Source organism: Fundulus heteroclitus, unplaced genomic scaffold (genome assembly GCF_011125445.2).
Source record: "Fundulus heteroclitus isolate FHET01 unplaced genomic scaffold, MU-UCD_Fhet_4.1 scaffold_153, whole genome shotgun sequence".
NCBI lineage: Eukaryota > Metazoa > Chordata > Actinopteri > Cyprinodontiformes > Fundulidae > Fundulus > Fundulus heteroclitus.
Window position 1 is genome coordinate 374,505 of NW_023396565.1, and position 24,918 is coordinate 399,422.

The 24,918-nt window shown below is 42.5% G+C and overlaps 1 protein-coding gene across 4 annotated transcripts in view; it reads right to left on the minus strand.

Moving 5' to 3' along the window:
- Positions 1-1,981: 1,981 nt before the first annotated feature.
- Positions 1,982-24,918, minus strand: part of LOC105924423 (ladderlectin) — a 34,247-nt gene continuing 11,310 nt past the window's right edge. The window contains exons 1-7 of one of the 4 annotated variants that reach the window (XM_036129285.1): positions 9,091-9,289; positions 8,145-8,237; positions 8,034-8,063; positions 2,965-3,071; positions 2,725-2,859; positions 2,529-2,640; positions 1,982-2,320 (exon numbers count right to left, since the gene is read on the minus strand). In XM_036129285.1, coding sequence (XP_035985178.1) covers positions 2,253-2,320; positions 2,529-2,640; positions 2,725-2,859; positions 2,965-3,071; positions 8,034-8,063; positions 8,145-8,205 — 513 coding nt within the window. In that variant the 5' untranslated portion in view covers positions 8,206-8,237; positions 9,091-9,289 and the 3' untranslated portion in view covers positions 1,982-2,252. Of the gene's footprint in view, positions 2,321-2,528; positions 2,641-2,724; positions 2,860-2,964; positions 3,072-8,033; positions 8,064-8,144; positions 8,238-8,326; positions 8,357-9,090; positions 9,290-24,918 lie in introns of those variants that run through there. The other 3 variants (XM_036129287.1, XM_036129284.1, XM_036129286.1) reach the window with 3 other exon arrangements.

Here is a 24,918-nt window from a genome sequence, read left to right on the forward strand (position 1 = left end):
TTCAGCCTGTAAAAATAAAAAAGCCCTAAATTTGAACTCTGTGAGGAAGCTGGGAACATATCTTCTGCTCTCTGTGCTTCTCTCTCTCACACACATCAATAATTGTCTAGGGCAGGCAGAAAGAAACTTTGCATTATTACTTCAGCCTGATCTGTGATCCAGATATTTATCCCAGTGGATTATTATATCCTTAAAATTATTGAAGACATTCTTGCGTATACAATATTACAAACATATGTATTTTTTAAATAAGATGATTTACATTCACTTTACTGCACAGTAATCTATATTGTCTATAAAGGGACTGCTATCTGAAATTTATACTCATAAATGAGTCTATTAGCTGCTAAGGACTGTTTGCCCACTTCTCAGGAAGTCTTGGTCACTGCAATTGACTGATTTCAGGAAAAAAGGGAAAAACAATGTTTGGAAAGGTTACATCTTATTGCATGTTATGTGTAATCTGTGTGCATTTACTTGAAAAAAAATGTCATTCCGGTAACAGATAACGACAATAAAGATTCCAGATTCTCAATTCTTGAAAATGTTGACATTTTTTTGAAACACTTTAATTTATCAAAGACAGTTTTTTTTTCTAAGTCTCTCTTTCACAGGGGATACAAACAATCCATGAGGTTTGGTAACTTTTAGTTCACAGCTTGTATTTGCTGCCACTTGGTTATCATATCTCTGTATGCTGACAGAGGATATCAAGGATGAGCAGTTATTGATCATTTGAGATAGACCCATCTCCAGCTGTCTCTAAGTAAAAACAAACATCATCCAGAAGGGTGATTGTTTGCTCTGTTTTATGCAAGTCTGAGATGTTCTTAATTTACACTTCAGAAGCACTTTCAGTGGAACTGAATCAGGATGTCACATTTAAAGAACGCCCACACCTTTCCCAAACACATCACGGGCAATTAAGTATTTATTATTTTTATGCATGTATGCAGTCAACTTCTGTATTTGAGATTTGTGCAGGGTAATCTTCTACAGTAGGTTGGCTTTGATGTTGTGGAGATTTCCCACCAGACTAGGATAGAGTGACATGGTGTTGCTACTTCACTTCTTCAGTTGACTGTCTGTTGGAAAGTGGTTAATCAGACAAAAACATTCTGAAAAATAGAAAATGTAATAACGTTAGGGCACGAAATACAGAAAACAAAAATTGAGAACAAAGATATGTAATCAAAATGCAGAAAGCAAGAGAAGAAGGCAGAATATCTAAGGAGCTTCCCTAAAAGCACCAGCACACAGCTGAAGTAGGAGGCAGAACTGAACCAAGTGTTTAGTTTTAGGGTTCTGAACTGGACCCAGAGCTAGGAAGCAGGAACAATGATACAAACATAATCCACTAGAGGGCACTGTATGAACACATGGAAACATTGGAAAATGTTTTTTTTAATATAACTGCCAGTTTATTTTGAGAACTGTGTCACTGAAAATAATATATCAGAAACATTTCAAATAATTGCATGCCCTTTTTTGTATGTTATCTATTATAGGTTATTATTACAAGAATTACAAAATGCTAAAGTCAGATGGAACCCACTAATGCTAGTTTGTCTGTTTGAATTCTCCACAAATGTAAAACATTTGGTGGAAACTTGAGATCCTAGAGAAGTTTTAAGACAAAACACTAAATAAAATCAAACATATATGAACTAATGTTCATATTCGTAGCACAGTAAAGATTAACTGAAATTAGGTCCTTGATATTTTGTCACTGAAAGAGTCAATAGGCTTAAGTCAAGTCAGTGGTGTTTACCCGTGAAAGTTATACATATCACTGTAAGTTTTGCAAACACAGCCATATTAAACATATTTTAAACAAATTAAGAGTGTACTGGTGGAAGAGAATGGTGAGAGACTGGTTAGACTGAAGTTTATATTGAAGTCCAAAGCTGAAATAATACAGAAGGTAAACATTCATAAATCAAAGGCAGGGAACAAACCACACAAAATCTTGTTTTTATGCTTCAAAGGTTTATTTTTGAAAGGCTGAAGAAAACAAGAAAGTTTAGCTTAAATTGTAATTTTTTTTAACACATTCAGCTCTAATTAGAGAGAAAATCCACCCGCTCTTTATTTTTGGCTTCATTTTACTAGGTTGCAAAACAGAGAAATTATGTAAAGGAAAGAAGCAGAAATGAGTTTTAGGATATCTGAGGCTTCAAAAAGGCAGGTTAACAGAAACACGTAACACCAGTCCTCATGTGGATCCTGCATCTTTGTGAACATCTGACTCATTAGATTTTCTTGGCGCAGACAGAAGGACGACGGACAGAACAGGTGTCGTCATCCCAGCACTTTTCACCTTTGAGCAAGAGAACAAATCAGTCAACATCACAGAAACAAAAACCCTGAAAGCATCCACAGTATTATAATTATGGGAAATTACCTTTTAATCCAGTAAATATATGTGTATGGCAGCTAAAACACTTACTTACAAAGTACACCAGCTAATTACCAATGAGTCCCTTTACCTTCTAAGAAAACACAATCATGTGTGATATTTTTTTTACCAGAATAGTTCATCTGCAAACAGTGCTGCCTGTTTCCCCCATTATTAGGCTCTCCGTGACACCAGTTTGTGTAGTGCAGAGGGCTTCCATCGCTCCAAAACCAAATGCTCGTCTGAAAGAAAGAATTCAGCAGATGACATGTTTCATTCAGTGTTTCACAAAATAATTAATAATTAGACTTTACAAGTTAAAATACCTCCTGTGCGTTAGTGCCTCCAATCCATGTTTCTTTGGACCCGTGAGATGCCGTAGTTATCAGAGACTGAACCTGATGGTACTCGTTCAAGCAATTAACTGATGCAAGGTGTGCCCCCATGGACAGACAGTGTCTCTACAGACAAACACAGAATTATCTAATAGCAGCTGGGGTTTGTTAATTAAGAACTTTGAAATTAGAGAGAATAAAAGAAAATAGGAGCTCAGTATTGGAAATCACCTCAGCTCTAGCCCAGGTCATGGGTTTGGGAACATAGCGAAAGCAGCGATTCTTGATTGGAGACCAGCCGGGAGGACAAGAAGATCTCTGGACCAAGTCAACTTCTTCTGATAACAAACAGATGGAGAGTCTCAGGTAAAGACATTTTATATGCCATTAGTCTTATATGAAAGGTGCATTGCGTATGTTGCACAAGTTTTGAAGTTAAATATTATTACTTTTCTTTCCCATTCATGCCCTTACAATTGCCCAACATGTAAAAATAGTTATATTTTATTTATCACAGTTGCCTCTATAGGTTATTACATCAAGATGACACAAGATTTGTCATGATTTTAGGTTCTGTCTTAGTTTTGAATTATGGAATAGTTTGAGTTTTGTTGTGGTTTGATTTTGTTCTTTGTTTTATACTATCTGTTAGGGTTCTGTAAGCTTTTAGCTCAGTTCTGTTCACCTGCCAGCTCACCTCCCTGTTTACCCTATTAGGTTGTCACTCCCCTGTCAGCAGTCACCAACCTATCAGTTCAGAACTCTGTCAGTCACTTCCCTGCCTCTGATTAGTTCCAGCTGTTTCCCTGTAATTATTTTTCACTCCATTTCACCTGTGCACTTCACTATATAGTTCTGCCTCAGTCTTTAGTTCTCCGCCAGATCATTAACGAGCCCACGGTGAGTTTAGTTCCAGCGTTCCTTTCTTGATTGACCTGTTGATGCTAACCTGAGAGCCTTTTTGATTCTGAGCCAGCCTGTTCCCTGATCTGTTTTTCCTGCCCTGTCTTACTGATTTACCGTTTTACCGACCTGATTCTGTCCCATGATTATCCGAGCTTGCTTTTGCCCTGTCTGTACCTCTGCCTATTTTGGACTGCCTTTTGTGTACCGGATTTTGGACTGCCCTTTTGATCGTTGAGCCCGCCTGTCCCTGTTTCATTATTAAAATCCTGTTTTTTGCTTATACCTCGCTTGTTTGGTTTGAATACTGGGTTTGCCTGATTCACGTTCATAACACAATGATCTGGCCCCCCTAAAACCTATCGCCAAACAAGCTTGTAGAGGTTTTTTTTTCCTCCCCTTAAATTTTTTGTTTTTTTTCCCCCCTCCACAAACTATGGCTTTGGAGGGTTCCAGATTGGCATTCTGTCCCCCTGGTGTCGGTCCCAGACGCCATCTCTCCAGTAGCCGCAGCAGCAGTAACTCGCTGCCTGCTCAGAGCCTACGCTTGGGAGGGCTCTTTTTAACTAATTCAGGTTCGGCTCGGTATAGTAGGGATCACTCACCCAGCGACACCGCTGTCGGCTCCGCCCAGGGGTCTTTTCCTGATCCAACTTTGTTTTTGGAGGTCGAAGCTGAGGTGGTACAGGATCTTCGTCCGGATCTTTTTCTCTCTCTCCCTCCAGAAGAGGAGATGCAGGGAACGCTGTGGGCTCCGCCGATCCCGGCTCTACCAACAGATTTTAACCTCCAGCAAGTCCTGCCGTCCCACGGTCGGAGGAGGGGACGGAAACCTGTGGGTCGCTCCTTCACCCGTTCTGTTCGGCCAACAGGTGAGCCAGTACCGCGCCCGTCCGTTGCCACTTCCTGCCCAGTGGATCGGAGTCCGGTGCTCCCCAGAGCTGACCAGCCCACAGCGCCTCCTGGTGGCGCCCGTGATGCTGAGGATCTGGCTCTGGAGAACCAGATAAGAACTTTTGCCCCTATTATTAAACACCTTAGGGAGGCTCTTTTCAGCCAGTATTCAGAGGAGCTGGAGGCTAAATTAAAGGAGGTTGAGGGGCACTATAGAGCGGCTCTCCAGGCTTTCTATAGTAGACCCGATCCTGTTCCCAAGGGTCCAGCCGACGCCTCGGCACCTGCACCTGTCCCAGAGGACCCGCCCTCTACCTCAGCTCCAGTGCCGGCTTCCGGCAGCTTTAAAGCAGCACAGTCTCCGCAGCCGGCCCAAGACGCTGCAACCCAGGAGGGTCCGCAGCCGGCCCAAGACGCTGCAACCCGGGAGGGTCCGCAGCCGGCCCAAGACGCTGCAACCCGGGAGGGTCCGCAGCTGGCCCAAGACGCTGCAACCCGGGAGGGTCCGTAGCCGGCCCAAGACGCTGCAACCCAGGAGGGTCCGCAGCCGGCCCAAGACGCTGCAACCCAGGAGGGTCCGCAGCCGGCCCAAGACGCTGCAACCCGGGAGGGTCCGCAGCCGGCCCAAGACGCTGCAACCCGGGAGGGTCCGCAGCTGGCCCAAGACGCTGCAACCCAGGAGGGTCCGTAGCCGGCCCAAGACGCTGCAACCCAGGAGGGTCCGCAGCCGGCCCAAGACGCTGCAACCCAGGAGGGTCCGCCGCCAGTCTGCGACGCTTGGACCCAGGAGGGTCTGCCGTCAGTCTGCGACGTGGGAACCCAGGAGGGTCTGCCGCCAGTCTGCGACGTGGCAACCCAGGAGGGTCTGCCGCCAGTCTGCGACGTGGGAACCCAGGAGGGTCTGCCGCCAGTCTGCGACGTGGGAACCCAGGAGGGTCTGCCGCCAGTCTGCGACGTGGCAACCCAGGAGGGTCTACCACTGGTCCACGAGGAGGGGGTTCAGACGAGCCCTCTTTCAGGCCACAACTCTGGGGCTCATCGGGACACTGGGCGTCGTGGCCCTCGTTCAGACGACAAGCGGCGTCGTGACCCTCGTTCAGACGACAGGCGGCGTCGTGGCCCTCGTTCAGACGACAGGCGGCGTCGTGGCCCTCGTCCAGACGACAAGCGGCGTCGCGGCCCTCATCCAAACGACAAGCTCCGTCGGGGGTCTCATCCAGACGACAAGCGTCGGGGGTCTCGCCGAGAAGACAAGCACCCAGAGCCCCATGGAGACTTAGAGGTCCCTGGACCTCTTCTGAAGCTCTTACCCCCTCACCTTTGGCTAGACAGCCAATTTCCCAAGTGGCTGACCAAGCTTTCTTTGTCGGAGGTTCTGGAAGGGTTACTGCTGAGGTTCTGGGTGTTAAAGGGTCTGGGAGCATCTGAAGTCTGTAGCCCGGGGCCTCCTGAACCTGAAGCCTGTAGCCTGGGGCCTCCTGAACCTGAAGCCTGTAGCCTGGGGCCTCCTGAACCTGAAGCCTGTAGCCAGGCCCCGTCTGAACCTGAAGCCTGTAGCCAGGTTCCGTCTGAACCTGAAGCCTGTAGCCAGGTCCCGTCTGAACCTGAAGCCTGTAGCCAGGTCCCGTCTGAACCTGAAGCCTGTAGCCAGGCCCCGTCTGAACCTGAAGCCTGTAGCCAGGTCCCGTCTGAACCTGAAGCCTGTAGCCAGGTCCCGTCTGAACCTGAAGCCTGTAGCCAGGCCCCGTCTGAACCTGAAGCCTGTAGCCAGGGGCCGTCTGAACCTGAAGCCTGTAGCCAGGGGCCGTCTGAACCTGAAGCCTGTAGCCAGGGGCCGTCTGAACCTGAAGCCTGTAGCCAGGCTCCTCCTGAACTCTGTAGCCGGGCGCCTCCTGAACTCTGTAGCCGGGCGCCTCCTGAACTCTGTAGCCGGGCGCCTCCTGAACTCTATAGCCGGGCGCCTCCTGAACTCTGTAGCCGGGCGCCTCCTGAACTCTGTAGCCGGGCGCCTCCTGAACTCTGTAGCCGGGCGCCTCCTGAACTCTGTAGCCGGGCGCCTCCTGAACTCTGTAGCCGGGCGCCTCCTGAACTCTGTAGCCAGGCGTCTCTTCTAGCTCTTAGTCTGGCGCCGTCTCCAGCCTTTAGTACGGCGCCAGGTTCTGTTCTCTCTCTCTCCAGGCGTCGAATCCTGAGGGTCCTGTTCTGCCGACGGCCTCCTCCTGGACGCCCGCCTAAGAACTTGACTCATCTTGCTTTGTTTTAGTTTGTATTTGGACATTTGTTTGACTCTAGCCCTCCGTCCTGCACCTCCCTCCACCCACCCGATCTAGTCTGTCTTCTTTGTCTTGCTTTAGGCCGTCTGGAATCCGGCCTTAAGGAGGGGGTTCTGTCATGATTTTAGGTTCTGTCTTAGTTTGGAATTATGGAATAGTTTGAGTTTTGTTGTGGTTTGATTTTGTTCTTTGTTTTATACTATCTGTTAGGGTTCTGTAAGCTTTTAGCTCAGTTCTGTTCACCTGCCAGCTCACCTCCCTGTTTACCCTATTAGGTTGTCACTCCCCTGTCAGCAGTCACCAACCTATCAGTTCAGAACTCTGTCAGTCACTTCCCTGCCTCTGATTAGTTCCAGCTGTTTCCCTGTAATTATTTTTCACTCCATTTCACCTGTGCACTTCACTATATAGTTCTGCCTCAGTCTTTAGTTCTCCGCCAGATCATTAACGAGCCCACGGTGAGTTTAGTTCCAGCGTTCCTTTCTTGATTGACCTGTTGATGCTAACCTGAGAGCCTTTTTGATTCTGAGCCAGCCTGTTCCCTGATCTGTTTTTCCTGCCCTGTCTTACTGATTTACCGTTTTACCGACCTGATTCTGTCCCATGATTATCCGAGCTTGCTTTTGCCCTGTCTGTACCTCTGCCTATTTTGGACTGCCTTTTGTGTACCGGATTTTGGACTGCCCTTTTGATCATTGAGCCCGCCTGTCCCTGTTTCATTATTAAAATCCTGTTTTTTGCTTATACCTCGCTTGTTTGATTTGAATACTGGGTTTGCCTGATTCACGTTCATAACAAGATTAAATGCATTAAAAACATAACTTGGTTAGTACCAATGCAACAGCTGTATGTTTAAATTTTTGATGCCCAGTTTGTCACAATCATTAATCAGACAACTTGATTTACTTTGTTTAAAATTGTCTCTCGATTAAAGCAAAGAACTCGCTGATGGTGATATGCTGGACTGCTAACTACGAGCTTTTAACAGGGGTAAAAGCTTTGGTCACAATCACAAAAAATAACCCCGAGATATATAGTAGTTTGAATGTAATTGCAAGAATCAGAGAATACATTTTTTAATATAAGTCTACTGGATAAACTGAAGAATAATAATGTTTTTATGTTTTGATTCTACAAGGAGACATAAATGTCCTATTTATTAAGGATTAATTACAGTTCTTATCCCTCACACTGAGGCATAAAACAATGACAAAAAACAGACCCACTTACCTTGATCAGTGGAACCATCATCTTGGATAGCTGTGGACATTATAAACAGGAGTTAGTGAGATTGTTTGTGTCAGTCTTGCAACATAAATAGAGTACTTAAGAAATGCTCACGATCAGCTCTGGTCTGAGCCATCACAGAAAAAACCAGGACACACACAGCCAGCAGCTTCATGATGAGGTGATGAGATGATGCAGATTTGAAAACTGAAATCAAGTGAAATTAAACAAACATGATAAGAACATTCAATCTCATAATGGAGTAAAAAAGATAAGCCAAAATGTTATCAGCCAACCTGATGCAGAAAGATCTGTTTCCTGAATCAGTCAGCAACTTTTTGCCTTCACCACAGAATCACAGGCTACTTATAGAGCCTCTAAACATGCTATCATCCACAAAATGGGGAAATGACACAAAGTAATTATGCAGAGTTACAGTCCTTGATCAGATCTGGTTCATAACTTCTGTCATAACTCAGAAAAAAACAAAACCTACATCTGTTACACCTGTGATGCTTATGGAACTTGCAGTAAGTTGTCATGGTCCTGGTTTGAGTGTGTTTGTGTGAGCACTGTTTTCAATAGAGGATCTCTGCTGGGAGGCAGGGCTGTTTTGTGTTTGTTTGCTGAGGATTTAAGGAGCTGCAGGAGGTGCATGTGGTCTAGTCAAGACCTCTGGGTTTTCTGAGAATGTTTTCCGAAGTAAATTTTCCTAGAAATAACCTTTTAGGGATGATAAGATGAGACATTGAACCAATTGAGATTGTCATTAATAAGTAATAAATATTAATTTCTAATTATCACATGTATATAAAAATATTTGTTGAAAATCTTCTGTGTGTAATTATTCTAAGAAAAGCTGTCATAGTTTAAGACAAAACACTCTAAATGAGAACAATTACAGAGGCAGACAGGTTAAAGAGTTTATTGTTAAGTTGTGGCTTGAACAGGGAAGGGTGTCGGCAGGTTGACGGTTTTCCGGGCTCTGCTGGGAAAGATGAAGAGACTGGTGAATAAGTTGGACTGGACTGGTGGAGATATTTTGTGAGGAAGAACTCACTGAAGAAGAGGCTTGGATTTGGTCTTGGGGGAGTGATGTCCAGGTTGTCAGTACAGGTCCGGTTAGTTCTCTCCAGTTGGTTGGTTGGAGGGTGGACAGGCAGGTGAGCTCAGGCAGGAGGGCTGAGCAGATGAATGGTCTGAGGTCCTTCATGGGTTCTCGGCAGGTTTGCTGGGAGTGTCTCTGATACGGTTCCAGAGTCTGTGGTTCTTGGCAAGGCGTCTCTTTGGTAAGATCCAGGGTACTAGGAGGAATAAAAACACAGGACTAGGTTAGGTTCACAAGGTAACTAGGGTTTAATCAAGGAGTTGGTCTGTACCACGCTGAAGCGTAAATGAACTGACACTCTCCTCCTGGTTCCAGCTACTTATTAAGGACTAATCAGTCCTGATGGAATGCACCTGCCGGTCATGCCCTGCTGTAGAGAGAGAGGGAGGAAACCAGACCTGTACCTAGACATGAGAGTATGACAAAGCAGGATCCTATATGTCAGGGTGTGTATTGTTTTTCTGTCACTTTAATGAAAAGGCATGGGTTTAAGTACACAGACAGTGAAAGTGTAATGAACTGAGAAAGCGGACCCAGAATTCAGCCAGACCAGCAGAGGTTCAGTTAGATCTTCTTTTATTAACAAAAAGCAAAACAGGGAAAAACCAAGAAGGACCGTCATTTCAAAAAACATCACAAAAATAAACAGACTAACGGGGCAGGCAGGACAGGAACAGACAGGAACAGGATGGCTCAGATCACTGGAGACAAGGGGTCAAAAATCCAAAAGCAAACCAATAAACAGAAACTTGCAGGAGGAGACTCACCCATACTCAAACAGACGACCTGGCACTGATGTCTGGTCTCAACAGTTTATATGGAGGTGGAAGCAGGTGAAACCGGTAAGAGGTGATTGCAGCAGGGGTGGAGTTAGGCAGTTGTGCAGAGTAAGTAATTAGACCAGACATCAGTGCAGAGGCTCAAAACATAAAATAAATCAGAAACCAAACCTAAACTAAGAAGCTGACAGGACAAGACAAAACTCAAAGTAGCCAGAAAACCTAAGACAGGGGAGTAAAATAACATAACCATTACAGAAAGTGCTTGTGGAACTAGGAACAGAGTAAAGGGCAGACAGCCGCTTCAGAACGCCTGTCTGCCCTTTCAGTCAGTCCAAACTTTTCCAGTTTGTTCACATTTAGGATAAATTTCTGAAAACTCCAGGTTTACTGTTGAGATACCACATGCTACAGTGTTACAGAGAATAATCAGCTGCTGTAAAGGTAAACTGTAAATTCAAAATTAAATGGAGAACCCAAAAAATAGGAGGAAATAATTAATAATAAGAATCTGCAGCAGACTTATTGAATCAGTTTCTTGCTTTAAGCTCAAAATCAGCCTGAAAGCATCAGGTTTGACTAAAGAACAACACATCAGCTTTTATGCAGACTGTTATCTTGGAATCTCAAATTAAAAGAAGAAGATTTGATGTGAAAAGAGCAGTGGAGGAAAATGGAGACTTTGCATTCTGGGTCAATTCATGATCATTTATTTGACATATTTAGAGATGTTTTTGGGCAGCCTTGGAAACATTACAGGGTATTTTTATTTGTCCTTAACAATGCAAATGTATAACTTGTATAAGTTTTTATGTTATGGCTGAACTAAAGCCAAGTTATTTTTTTTTTAAATGGAAAAAAGAACAATGTTAGTCTGCTTTTATTGTTGTTCCAGGTAAAAATTAATCATGGAGGGTTTCTTGACTTAAAATAAGAGCTTCCAGAAAAAAAAAAGAGTTTCATAACTGACAATATATGCGGCTTTTGACCTTTTACAATAATGGTAGCTGCTCTTAAAAATAACATATGCACAACTTATACATTTATGTTTTGCATAAAACGTTTTACATAAAATTGTGGCTGTGTTCCCTTCCACGCATGAGCTATCTTTCAACAAGAGCATTTCTAATTCTTCTGTTGTACATTTGGTAAAAAAGTTTTGTCTTATATCTTACCATTGTCCAGTTGTGTACCCTTGTTAAATGGAAATGTTTTATTTGATATGAAAGAGGAAACAATGAAGTAAGGAGAAGTGTTGCATGTGCATTGTGCAATACTTAATATTCAGTACTTAATAAGCCAAAAAGTTACCCAACAAGCTCAAAGGCACACAGTATAGTTCTTTTTTTCTTTTTTTTTTTCCAGTATAGTTCTTTGTGTTGTTTTTTTTTTTTTTGTGTGTGTGTTTTGAAATTTTCTTAGAAGAGCCAGACCGGGGCCATCTAAAAAAAAAATGTAAATTTTGATGGTTCTAAGAAAAAAAGTATGATGTTGGTTTTAAGTTCCACTAATCTTTAACGTATATGCTTCCTGTGCATTACTCAGCATACTATATAGTTTAACACATATCGTGTTACATCTGGTGGCAAACAAAACAGCTGAGCCTTTAGTGCAAACTTTACTAATAGAATATTTATATTTTCACATTTTACCTGCTTTCTTGCTGTCATAGTTTATGCTGCAGTCTTCTGCAGGGACATCTAAAGCTGTTCATGTCCCTTGAACTTATTCATACTTTATTATGTTGCAGCCAATGGCTTTATTGCATTGGGATTTTGTGTAACACACACAGTGGTGCATAATAGTGCAGTAGATAAAATAAAACTAGACGTATTTTCTTCAATTTATAGCAACTAAAAATCTGATAAGTATAGTTTGCATATGTATTCAGTTCCATCTAATGCAATAAATATATCAATAAAATCATCTTAAAGCAACTTGTTTCACCTAACAAGTAAAGAGGAATGGGAGGCAGATCTTTTTTTTTTAATAGTGCCCTGTCCGGCAATGTGGCAATAAGAATTGTTGTCTTATATGGCAAAAAGAAGTCAACGGATTTTACTTTCACAAGCGGAGCCTTACTTCGTTCGGCACATTGCTCCACTTGATTTATACATGCAAGAAGCTTTATTATAATTAATGCAGGGAATATTTCATGTTATATGTACACTAAAACAAGTAGGTAGAAGAGAAAAAAAAGAAAAACAAAAAGGAGAAAAGGTGAACGAGAAAGAGGAGAAAAAGGAGAGAATGATACATCCTCAATGTGCTTCTTCACCTGCAAAGAGAGATGTAAAAAGAACCGCACAAGCAGGCGATCAAGTGTTAGAGATACAATCAAGTAATGCCTTGATACCAGCACTGAAGTATGTACAGTATTAATTAATACGACATGTATCAAGTGACAGCTGAAGATAATAACGGGTTTTCCTTATGGAAGTGAGTCTGTTAGCACCTGGATCCAAGCAACTGTAGGTGTTTGTGAGAGTGTGCTTGTGTCTGTAACGTGTATCCATAAGAAAAATGCTCAATAGTGGTTGTGAAGAGCCAAAGACCACCCTTCCTCCAGAGCACCGAGCCAGACGCCAGGGGAACCAAAACCCCCAGATGCCCAAAGAGACACCCAGAGTAAAGGTGCCCAAGAGGGGCCAACACAGGAAATCTGAATCCCCCACCCAAGGGAAGAGGAGAGACGGCCCCAAGGAAACCCCCCAACAGCCACAATCCCAGAGCCCCGAGGAGCCACACGGTGAGCCCGTGGACTCCACGGGACCGAGGCCCCTTGGGGGCCCAGATTGAGCCACGGAGGGCCAGGCCCCCGCCCGGGCACCCAGCCCGGACATCAAGTACTACCAATGCACCACCAGGCCAAGGCGCCAGCCAGCGGAGTGGAGGTGTTAGCAGGTGTTTCTCATCTTCACATATCAAGATGGTATCATGAACAAAACCAAAGGACCCAGAATTCTACCAATCAAGACAGGTAGAGTTTAAAGACATTTTTTTATGGAAAACTGCTGCAGGTAGAAGGGAAATCGTAAAAAGTTAGTCAATGGGTAAGAACCAGAATGACAGAGGTATGCAGGATGACCGAAGGGATAACCAGAGTCCGTAATCTGAGAGCACATCCAGAGTCAGAACCGGCTAATCAGAAATCCACAAACAGTCCAAATCAGAATCTGAGGGCTGAGTCAGTGCACAGATACAGGTCCGGTAACTGGCAGGAAAACAGGTCTGACAAGGACAAGGCAGGCTCAGAGAATCCGAAGACAGAAAAAGAGTCAGGTAACAGGCAGGTAATCAGGTCCAGCAGAGATCAGACAGGCTCAGGAGACAAAACTGCGTCAGATCACAGGCAAGTAGGCAGACATAAAATGCTGGATTAGACTCACTGGAGGCTTGAAATAATCTGGCACTAGTGTCTGGTCTGAGGACTGCTTCTATAGTGAAACAGGTGAATCTGAAGAGCATTGATGAGAACAGGGCGGATCTTCACAGGTGTGTCAGGTGGTAATCACATAATCTCAGCACTAGTGCCGAGATTATGACAGAAGGAGTACTTAGGCAGCTAAAGACAGTTGGAAGGCTTCAGAGCATTAGCTCACCTGAGCGGTACCTGACCACAACCTTTCTCCTTGTTTGCTCCGTTTCAGAAAAATTCCTTGACTAATTCCTCCCTCTTTCCCTCTCTAGTTCCATTCCGGTTTTGGCCCAGTTCTACCAAGTCTCTCCTCTGTTAACATCATCATGGTCGTCTGTAAGTACTCAATCCCTCGAACCTCCCTGGCACTCCAGTAGGACAAAGCTCCTCCGCTTCTGTTGCCGTTCTTCAGTCACCATCCAGCCTGTCCAAACTTCGTTATGGACCATCCCTCCAGATATGGAACTGCACCTCTGCTTGTCACTGATCACCACAGCCAGACTAACTCCCTCCGGTTCTTCACTTACCATCCTCTTCTCTGTGACCAGAACCATCCCAGCTGGCCAGATTTCACACCCACTTCCATAACACCTCCCTCTACTCTTTCTCAATAATCCTCCTTAACCATTTCACTGTCTCCGTTTTGTTGCTTCCAGGTCACCGATCAAATTAAAACCATTACACTCTGTCCATTACAGAGTTCACTTTAAGATAATTTTTATTTGTTTTTAAAGGTTTATATGGTTTAGCTCTGTTTTACCTCTCTGAGCTGCTTCATCCTTACTCTCCTGCTCGATACCTCAGGTCAGCTGATCAGCTGCTCCTGGAGGTGCTGAGGTCCAACAGGAAGATCAGAGGGGACAGAGCTTTTAGTGTGGCTGCTGTTATTTGATGGAATAACCTCCCTATTCAGATCACATGTGCCCCTTCTGTCACGTTCTGTTCTGGTTTATGTTTATTATTTGGTTAAGTAGCTCTTTCCGCCTTTGGGTTTATTTCTGTTTTTGGATTCTAGTTTAGCCCCTTTATTGTGTTAGTTATCTGGTCCCTGTTTTTGCTCTGTTTTTAGTTCCGTGCTTGGTTTGTTCTGTTTTGTCTTAGGTTTATTTTCTAGTGTCCTGTCTGCTCCCTTAATCACTTCCACCTGTCCTTGATTAGTTTACTTCCGCTCACCTGACTATCCGCCTATTTAAACCTCCCTCAGTCCTCTGCTACCTGTCAGGTCGTCACCTATTATTCCATGTGTGCATCCCCTGTTTGTGGTCCCTACCTGGTAAGAGCTCCCAGCATCTTGATCCTGTTCTGTTTGCCCGTTTGATTCCCTCTCCTCACCTTCCCTCAAATAAATCACAGTTAAAAGCATTGCAACTGTGTTTGGCTGAATTCCGGATTCTTCACCACACCGATCATAACACCTTCAATGTCCAGTTTTAAAACTTTTCTGAAAATTGAAACTTTCTGTTTTCATTTTTTTACTTCTGTTTTTATTTTTACTGATTTTGTTCACTGTTGTTATTATATGCCCTTTGCAATGTTTCTTGATTTTACATGTTGCAGCTGCATTTGTTTTAAAGTTCCCTATAATTAATGTAGTAGTAGTAGTAGTAGTAGTAGTAGTAGTCGCCCATTGAAATGCTGGAGATAGGCACCAGCACCTCGCGACCCCATGAGGGATAAAGTGAGTAAGAAAATGAATGGATGGATAGAAGTAGTAGGAGTATTAGTAGTAGTAGTAGCAATTAAAGATTAGAGGAACTTTAAAACCGGCATCATACTTTTTTCTTATAACCATCAAAATGTACTTTTTTTAAGATACCCCAGCTAAAAGCATTTCAAAAAGGGTTCTAACAAAACCACAGAGAACTATTGGGTAACTCTTTCGCTTATTAATTATTGCATTGCATATTTTGACATAGCCATTCGCACAATGAACATGCAACATTTCTGTCTATTTCAAAAGTTCCTCTTTCATTTCAAATAAAACATTTCCATTTATGGGGGCTACACAAATGGACAATGATAAGACATAAGACAAAAATGTTTGGCCGAGTAGTTAGAAATGCTAATGGCTTTGTTGAAAGCTATCTTGTGCAGGGACAAATATAGTGGGGTGGCATAGGGTGGCAACCGCCTGCAGCTCTAAATTCAAGCTACAGTTAACAGCATGTCGTGCGGTATGATTGTGAAACTTCTTATGTTCGACAACATTGAATGCAGCATTAGGTAACCCTACAAGGCTCAAGGCAACATTGAGTGGAGGGAAGCGAGAGGGGAGCAGCGCATGTCCTGCCAAGTTATGCACTTGCTGCAGTGAGAATGCACATCGTTCAGTAAAATAGCACATGAATGATGAATATTAATTAAAATATGACCAACAGAGCTACTTTAATTATATTCGGCATGTCATTAGAGCCTGAGACATCATGTACCGCAAAGAGAACAGGTGAAAGTGGGATTAACCAGGCTGAAGTTACCAGTAAAAACTGAATGCTAGCTCAGAAGGAGCTAATTGTAAGTTAAAGCTGATTATATTCATACAGCAAAAAGGGAGGTGGAGGTTTACTCTGATGAGCATCACCAAGGTCCTCATAAGAGACAGAGAGCAGAGGGACATTCACACGAGCTACAGTTAGGCTTGTTTGTGCTCAGTCATCATTGTGCCCTGTCTTTGCTTATCATCTTACCCATCTGGAGAAGTTTTCTGGGCACTCTGAGTTTCTGACACAATGTGGCCTCTTTTTTGAGCTGCAGTGCCAGCAGAAGCGGTTCGGATGCAGCAGAGGTGTAGCATTGCCCAAATTAGTCTTTTTTATTAAAACCTATTCAACAAACATTCAAACTGTTATTGTTTGATGCTATGTCAACTAGGAAAGTGTTTTTGTCTTGGACTGATGGCACGCTCATTGACATTTTCAAGCTAGTTAGTAACAGAATTGCATGCAAATTAATTTCTCAAGTGAATATATTCTATTCCGTAAACGAAGATTAACTACTAGAGGTGTTGCTTCCTACATATGTCATGCAAATAATAAAAAAAAAAAATTGTTGCTTTAAAGTTTTATTTGCTTTAAAAAAAGTATTGCACCTGAAAGCAATACTTTCTGATATAAATCCTGTCTGAGTACTGATGTTACTCACAGGTTCTGTTGGTGTAAAACAGTTTTCTATATTTCGTACTTGCAGTACAAAAAAGCTGGACTGATGACAAGTGCAGGATCCACCTACCGTTTGTCAGGCTAAGCCTCAGACATGAAGAAGCTTCCTTCTTTTACATCCCCTTTTCTCTATAGCTATGAAGCAACACAACACATCAACCATACCCTTTTTATTTTGTTACACTCAAGATATAATCTAATGTATTGTAAAACAGTTTTTGTAGATTAACCCCTCCTTTCTTGTTCTTTGCTAGTTTAAACATCAAGCATTAAAATATGTTTTTCTGGTTGTGTTTTTCTCTGTGGTCTTTTTTTTTTACTATACAACATGCAGCAGTAGAAGCTAAAGTCTAAATAATCCATTTTCCGGAAATCATATGAGTTTGCATACATAAATAAAACATAGTTAATTATAAATCAGATCAGATAAACTACGTTTGAATAAAAATAAAAGTTCTACAAGTTATAATCAGTTTTACTGAAAAACAAAGAGGACAAGAGCATAAAACATATTCTCCAGTTTGTACTTAAAAAAGTTTTTACTTGATGTCTTTTCAGGTAAAATAAAGTAATAGCTATAAAACCATCAGACATGTAAGCCAATGTAAAGTCACCTTTTGAAACCACTTCCTTTTCAGTCAGAGGTGGAAGAGGGGCTCTTCAGAAACAAGTTTGGGAACCACTGCTGCAGATGATCAGCTGCTCAATGAAGCATTTCTTAGATTCTGTGTTTAAGTCTTTGTAGAGAAATTTTTTAAAGACGGGATATTCAAACAGAAATTGTGTGTCGGCTTTGGAAGTTAATTAAACATGAAAATAAAATAGCTAAAGAACTGGTAAATAACCAACCTATTTGCGGACTCCCCAGGTTTTTTTATCTGATAATGTTGTGTTTCTATAGTAGAGTTCTGTAGCAAAAAAATTACTCTTCAAACCATAACTATATTTGACCATATTTAATAAAAAAGGCAGAGGGATGTTTACAGCTTCAGTACTGGACTCTCATACACAAATAATGCAGCGGCCTGATTTCCGTACTCCAGAAAGAGCCTCGTTCATTCCTCACACAGATATTAAATAGGACCAATTGTGTACACCCATCCAGGGGCGTGCAGAGTATGATATCAGCTTTGTGTTTATCACATTGGTGGAGAAGATCATACTATGATGTAGACATCTCCTTGCTGACACATTTTTCCCTAAACAGTCATTCTTTCCAATCCAAGTATGTCAAACTTTGTGTTTCCAGAGTCTGTTTAGCTATAATGGTAACCACCTTTGAAGTTCAGTCTCTGTAATCTCATAATCTCTAACAGACCTGAGAGGTTAAATCATGAAGTATTTTAGATTCTGTGTTGATAAAGTGCATGAAAAACATTTCAGGATACACACTCAGGTTATGTGCAGGGGGCCAGGCCTAAACCACTACATCTACTTTACATGTGCTTTGGTTTGTCAAAGATTTGTATTAAATTATTCTTGATTAATTAAGAATTTTTTAATACATAATACAGGAATTGTGAAACCTTTACACATAATAGACAAAAAGCAAAAACAAACAGACAAACTTCATTGTCATCTAGTGGTACATTTACAATGCACATTTGAGCCTTTAAAGGAGAAATAAGTATGATATTTACTGCAAGATCAACACGGGATGGAAGTAACATTAACATAGTCCAAAGCATTCCAGTTCCCCATGTAGACTAAGACTGAATGATTTAAATGTGAAAAATGAAGGATTTAAAGGCAAATTTTGTCCCCTTTTAAGCTGTAATGCGGTAAGTTATTGTGTTAGAGCCCCCTATATCCATGTGTCTTTGAAAACAAGCAGACAAGTAAAATACAGACTGGGATATAAGGCACAAAAAATCTAAAACAATGCTATACATCTGGATCCACACCAGTAAATTTGTTTGAATCTGTGTACATGAAATTTTAGCATTTTGTCACAAATTACAATTTGGATCCAAGTTAATCAAATACTCTTTCTCAGTAACTTTTGGATCCTTTATACTCATTCACAACTTAACTGCATTGAAGCAACATATCAAAATCTTGGTGTTGTATAGGCCAACAGGTATATTGTGGAAATCTTCAATTTGCCACCCAGTGGTAGAAAAAATTTAAAGACAACCAAAATTGTAACATTTTACCGAAATAAAATCCGTAAAATTTACAACAAATTTTGAAGAAGATAAAAGATACTATTCTATTATTAATTTTGTCCTATTTTAATGTTCATATTTTTTAGTACATTTGGTCTTTGAGTTATTGCTGGATTAAGAGTTAAGCATAAAATTCAAAGCAATTTTCAAGAGTGGTAACTTTCCTGCTGCTAGATTGGGAATTTCTGTGACTTTGTCTCTATATTTATCTTTGACATCCGGACTCCCAGGGTGCACATGAGCAGATTTTCTTGGCGCAGACAAATGGCTGAACGTCGTTACACCGTAAGTCATCACAACCTTTTTTTAGCTGTGAAAAAAAACAGAAAGTCAAAAACATATCTCATCAATAAAACCCTGACTCTTTCAACTTAGGTTTCTATGTAATTTAGGCACACTGATCAAATGAAAGTTTGTATAAATCCAAGACTAATGATGCAGCGATAAAAATGCATATTTGTGAATAGTGAAGAATATATGAACAATCAACAACCTTTTGCTATTTTGTCAGTGAAATTATCGAAAAACACATGTAATTTATTAATTACCTTTATCGTTCATTTGGAAACAGTGCTGAATGCATCTGGGATGAGAGGTGAGGGACCAGACAAAGAGCAGCCCGAAAAGCTCCTTATGATGAATACCATAAATGGATATCGTGTTCCCTCACCTGGACGCGGGTCACTGGGGCCCCACTCTGGTGGGGCACGTTGGCGAGCGCCTGGTGGCCGGGCTCAGCCCAAAGAGGTGACATGGGTCCCCCTTCCAATGGGCTCACCACCTATTGGAGGTGCCAAAGGGGTCGGGTGCATTGTGCAAGGGGTGGCAGTAGAGGGCGGGGACCTTGGCATTGCGATCCTCGGCTGTGGAAGCTGGCTCTTGGGACGTGGAATGTCACCTCTCTGGTGGGGAAGGAGCCTGAGCTAGTGCGCAAGGTTCTGACTAAAGATAGTCGGATTCACATTTGCACATGGCTCTTGCTCTGGAACAAGTCTCCTTGAGAGGGGTTGGGCATTCTTCCACTCTGAAGTTGCCCTTGGTGAGAGGCACTGAGCTGGAATGGGCATACTTGTTGCCCCTCATCTCAGTGCCTGTACGTTGCGGTTCAGCCCGGTGAACGAGACGGTGGCCTCCCTACACATTTGTGTGGGGGGACAGGTTCTGACTGTTGTTTGTGCTTATGCGCCAAACAGCAGTTCGGAATACCCACCGTTTTTGGAGTCCTCGGAGGGGGTACTGGACAGTGCCCCTTCTGGGGACTCCCTTGTTTTGCTGGGGGACTTAAACCCTTACGTGGGCAATGACAGTGGGACCTGGAGGGGCGTGGTTGGGAGGAATGCCCCACCTGATCTGAACTCGAGTGGTGTTCTGTTGTTGGACTTCTGTGCTCGTCATGAATTGTCCATCACAAACACTTTGTTCAAGCTAAGGGTGTCCACATGTGCTCTTGGTACCAGGATACCCTAGGCCGTAGTTCAATGATCCACTGTGTGGTTGTTTCATCTGACCTTCAGCCGCATGTCTTTGACACTCGGGTGAAGAGGCAGGCAGCCCGGCTGGTCGCCGAGGCAAAAACTCGGGCATGGGAAGAGTTAGGAGAAGCCATGGAGAAAGACTTCCCTACGGCTTCGGAGCCATTCTGGTCCACTATCCGGCGTCTCGGGAGAGGGAAGCAGTTCAGTACCAACACTGTTTATAGTGGGGGTGGTGTGCTGCTGACCTCGACTCGGGACGTTGTGCGTCGGTGATCAGAAGACCTCCTTAATCCCACCAACACGTCTTCCATTGCAGAAGCAGAGCCTGAGGACTCTGGGTCGGGTTCTCCCATCTCTGGTGCTAAGGTCGCCGAGGTTGTTAAAAAGCTCCTCGGTGGCAAGGCCCCGGGGGTGGATGAGATTCGCCTTGAGTACCTTAAGGCTCTGGATGTTGTGGGGCTGTGTTGGTTAACGAGGCTCTGCAGTATTGCGTGGATATCGGGGGCAGTTCCCCTTGATTGCCAGACTGGGGTGGTGGTCCTCCTATTTAAAAAGAGGGACCGGAGGGTGTGTTCCAACTACAGAGGAATCGCATTCTTAAGCCTCCCTGGTAAGGTCCATTCCATGGTACTGGTAAGGAGGGTCTGTCGGATAGTCGAATCTCAGATTCAGGAAGAGCAGTGTGGTTTTCGTCCTGGCCGTGGAACACTGGATAAGCTCTACACCCTCAGCAGGATCCTGTAGGGGGCATGGGAGTTTGCACAACCAGTCTACATGTGCTTTGTGGATCAGGAGAAGGCATTCAACCATGTCCCTCGAGGGACCCTGTGGTGGGTTCTCCGGGAGTATGGAGTACCAGTCCTTTCAATAAGGGCTGTCAGGTCTCTGTATGACTGGTGTCATAGTCTGGTCTGCATAGACGGCAGTAAGTCGGACTCGTTTCCGGTGAGAGTTGGACTCCGCCAAGGTTGCCCTTTTTCACCGATTCTGTTCATAACTTTTATGGACAGAATTTCTAGGCGCAGCCAAGGTGTTGAGGGGATCTGTTTTGGAGGCCTTAGGATTGTTTCTCTGCGATTCGCGGATGACGTGGTCCTATTGGCTTCATCAGGGCGTGATATACAGCTCTCACTAGAGCGGTTCGCAGCCAAGTGCGAAGTGGCCACGATGAGAATCAGTGCCTCCAAATCCGAGACCATGGTCCTTAACCGGAAAAGGGTAGAGTCCCTCCTCCGGGTTGGGGAGGATGTGCTGCCCGTTGTGGAGGAGTTTTAGTATCTTGGGGTCTTGTTCACGAATGAGGAGAATATGGAGCGGGAGATCGACAGGCGGATTGGTGCAGCGTCTGCTGTGAAGCGGGCTGAGCCAAAAGGCGAAGCTCTTGATTTACTGATCGATCTACGTTCCTACCCTCATCTATGGTCATGAACTTTGGGTCATGACCGAAAGAACGAGATCCCGGATACAAGCGGTCGAAATGAGTTTTCTCCGTAGTGTGTCTGGGCTCTCCCTTAGAGATAGGGTGAAGAGCTCAGTCATTCGGGGAGGACTCAGAGTAGAGCCGCTGCTCCTCCACGTCGAGAGGAGCCAGTTGAGGTTGCTCGGGCATCTGGTTAGGATGCCTCCTGGATGCCTCCCTGGTGAGGTGTTCCGGGCATGTCCCACCAGGAGGAGGCCTAGAGGGAGACCCAGGACACGCTGGAGGGACTATGTCTCCCGGCTGGTCTGGGAACGCCTTGGGATTCCCCCGGAGTAGCTGCTGCAAGTGGCCGGGGAGAGGGATGTCTGGGCCTCCCTACTGAAGCTGCTACTCCTGTGACCCGACCCTGGATAAGCGGAAGACAATGGATGGATGGATGGATGAATGGATGGATAATTTAATTCAGAACTTCACTCAAAAGACTCAACAAATAAGTCCTAGAAGTAAAAGAACCTCTTGTGCATCAGAGCCTCCGATCCATGTTCTTTTGTGCTCTTTACTTGTAGCCATTATCAGCCTTTGAATCTCATGATACTCATCAATATTATGGACTGATGCAAGACTAGCCTGCATAGACACACAGTTTTTCTACAGTGGAGTAAAATGGAGAGATGGTGTTATCAAGGCATCAGCAGGAGTTCAGAGATAAAAGAAACTCAGACAAAGTGTGCAAGAAAATCCTCATAAGAATAAACTGCATATACCTGAGCTGAGGCCCAAGTCAATGGTACAGGAAAGTAGCGAAAGCAGCGTCCATTAAACTCAGACCAGCCAGAAGAACAGGAACCTGAAGTCTGGTCATTTGCTGCTGTTGAAAAGCAAAAAAGGCTGTCAAATGAATTAATATTTGTTTGCCCATCAGTTTCTGCATTTATCCTTCTATTTTTTATACTTTTTTTATTGAGCATCAGTCATACATTATATATTTCAGCAAGAGTAGATAATTGAAGTAATACAAAAATAAACAAGAGCAGTAAAAAATAAATAAATAAATAAATAAATAAATAATAATAATAATATATATATATATATATATATATATATATATATATATATATATATATATATATATATAAAAAAAAAAAAAAATATATATATAAAAAAAAAATAAAAAAAAAAAAGTAAATTGAAGAAAAAAAATTAAAAAGGCTGTGCACTTCACAAAACATGGTACACATGGGTTTAATCAAAATCACAGATTCAAACACAGGATAACTGCCAGAGGATTAAGTGGGCACAGTTTTACGTTTATCTAAATGTGTCAATATCGGACCCCAGAAAGAGAAAAATTTGTCCTTGGATCCCCTTAGAGTATATTTTATTTTCTCTAATTGTATGAATTGTGTCAGTTCACTAAACCACAAAGACACCTTGGGTGGATTTTTGGATTTCCAATGCAATAAAATTCTTCTACGTGCAAGCAGCGTTGTAAAAGCAATTATGTTTCTATGGCCTTCCCTTAGTGTTATATCTCTATTATCTATGGCACCAAATATGGCCATAGCTACGTTGGGTTGAAGATTAGTATTCAATGCTTCTTATCCTTCTAATTTTTAACACCTCTTTTACCAACTCTATTGCTTCACTCCAACAGATCTAAGCAGTTTGGGTCAGATTGTCTCATTATTACATTTAATCAACAAATGGATTGGTTGGCAAGTTGTTGTCGGAGAAATATAAAAAATAAATCAAAAATAGAAATGGACGCTCTGACAGGATGAGAAATAAACCAGGGAGTGATGGACTGATGAAGACAGATGGTTTGAGAGAAGGGTGAAGGAATATTATATTATATTATATTATATTATATTATATTATATTATATTATTAGGAAGCCATTTACGTAAAAAAAAAACTTTAAACAGGTGAGGAGGGCTCAGGTTTCAACTTTCACAAACTTGCAACACAGCAATGGGTTTGATTCCTGCCGAGTATCAGCCCAATTCACACCTCCATGCATGTGACGATAATATTCCTCCTTAGAGCCAGGCTATTGAGGAGCCTAACAACTCTCCATTGTTGGGGCGACCAGTTCCATCTGAATCTTCACATCAATCCAAGCTCTAACGAGGCCTCGCCTGCATGTCTATAAAAGTGCGAACTCCATACTACTCCAGCCATTTTTAATTGAGAAATATTTTTGGACAGGACGCAAAACATCTTCAGCTTCTGACTACAAGTCCAGTTGTTTTATTTTTTAACCTTTTTTTGGATTGAGCTAGTTGCCTGTTGTTAGCTACAGTGAAACGGATGAGGTTTCATTAACTTCCCGTTGGTCAAATGTGCGGCTTTTAAAGGTTTCCCACTGCCGTCTTATCAGTTCAAATATATTATTTCCAGATACATAATCATATCACTGCTTTTCCTGCACTTGCTGCTATTGCACTTCTGGTTAGACCTAAACTGCATTTTGTTGCCTTGTACCTGTACCTGTGTAATATCAATAAAGTTAAATCTAATCTAATCTAATATAAGAATAAGAAACCAACATCCTTAAGGTGAATGATTTTTCATTTGACAAAAAACATTTTTAAAATCTAATTTTATCAGGCCCAATGGGCTTTTAAAATGAAAGCAGTATCTGTATGGATCACTGCTGCAGATGGTAATTATTCCACGAGAGCGATCTAATAATTATATGGAAACATAACCTCACCTTGAAAAGATAAGTGAAATATTATGTTAAATTCTTTATTTAGCAAAGCAGATTATGATAAATCAGTCCAAAGATGAGGTGAAAGGGTCATTAACCTACTGGATTTCTCCCATTTCCAGCTGGAGCTACAGAAAGAAAAGCTCAGTTAAACAAAAATCTGAATTTTAACTTCTAACTATAATGTTCTTAATTGTAGGTCATCCTGACATGGAGACAACTATCAGACTTGTTTTTTTTTTCAGGAAAATTAGGGAGAGGAAGACAGAATATCTAAGGAGGTTCCCTAAAAGCACCAGCACACAGCTGAAGAAAGAGGCAGAACTGAAACAAGTGTTTAGTTTTAGGGATCTGAACTTGACCCAGAGCTGGGAAGCAGGAAGAATGATACAAACACTGTATGAACACGTGGAAACATTGGAAAATGTTTTTTTCTAATATAACTGCCAGTTTATTTTGAGAACTGTGTCACTGAAAATAATATCATATCAGAAACATTTAAAATAATTGCATCCCCTATTTTTGTATGTTATCTATATTAGGTTATTATTACAAGCATTACAAAATGCTAAAGACAGATGGAACCCACTAATGCAAGTTTGTCTGTTTACATTCTCCACAAATGTAAAACATGGTGGAAACTTGAGATCCT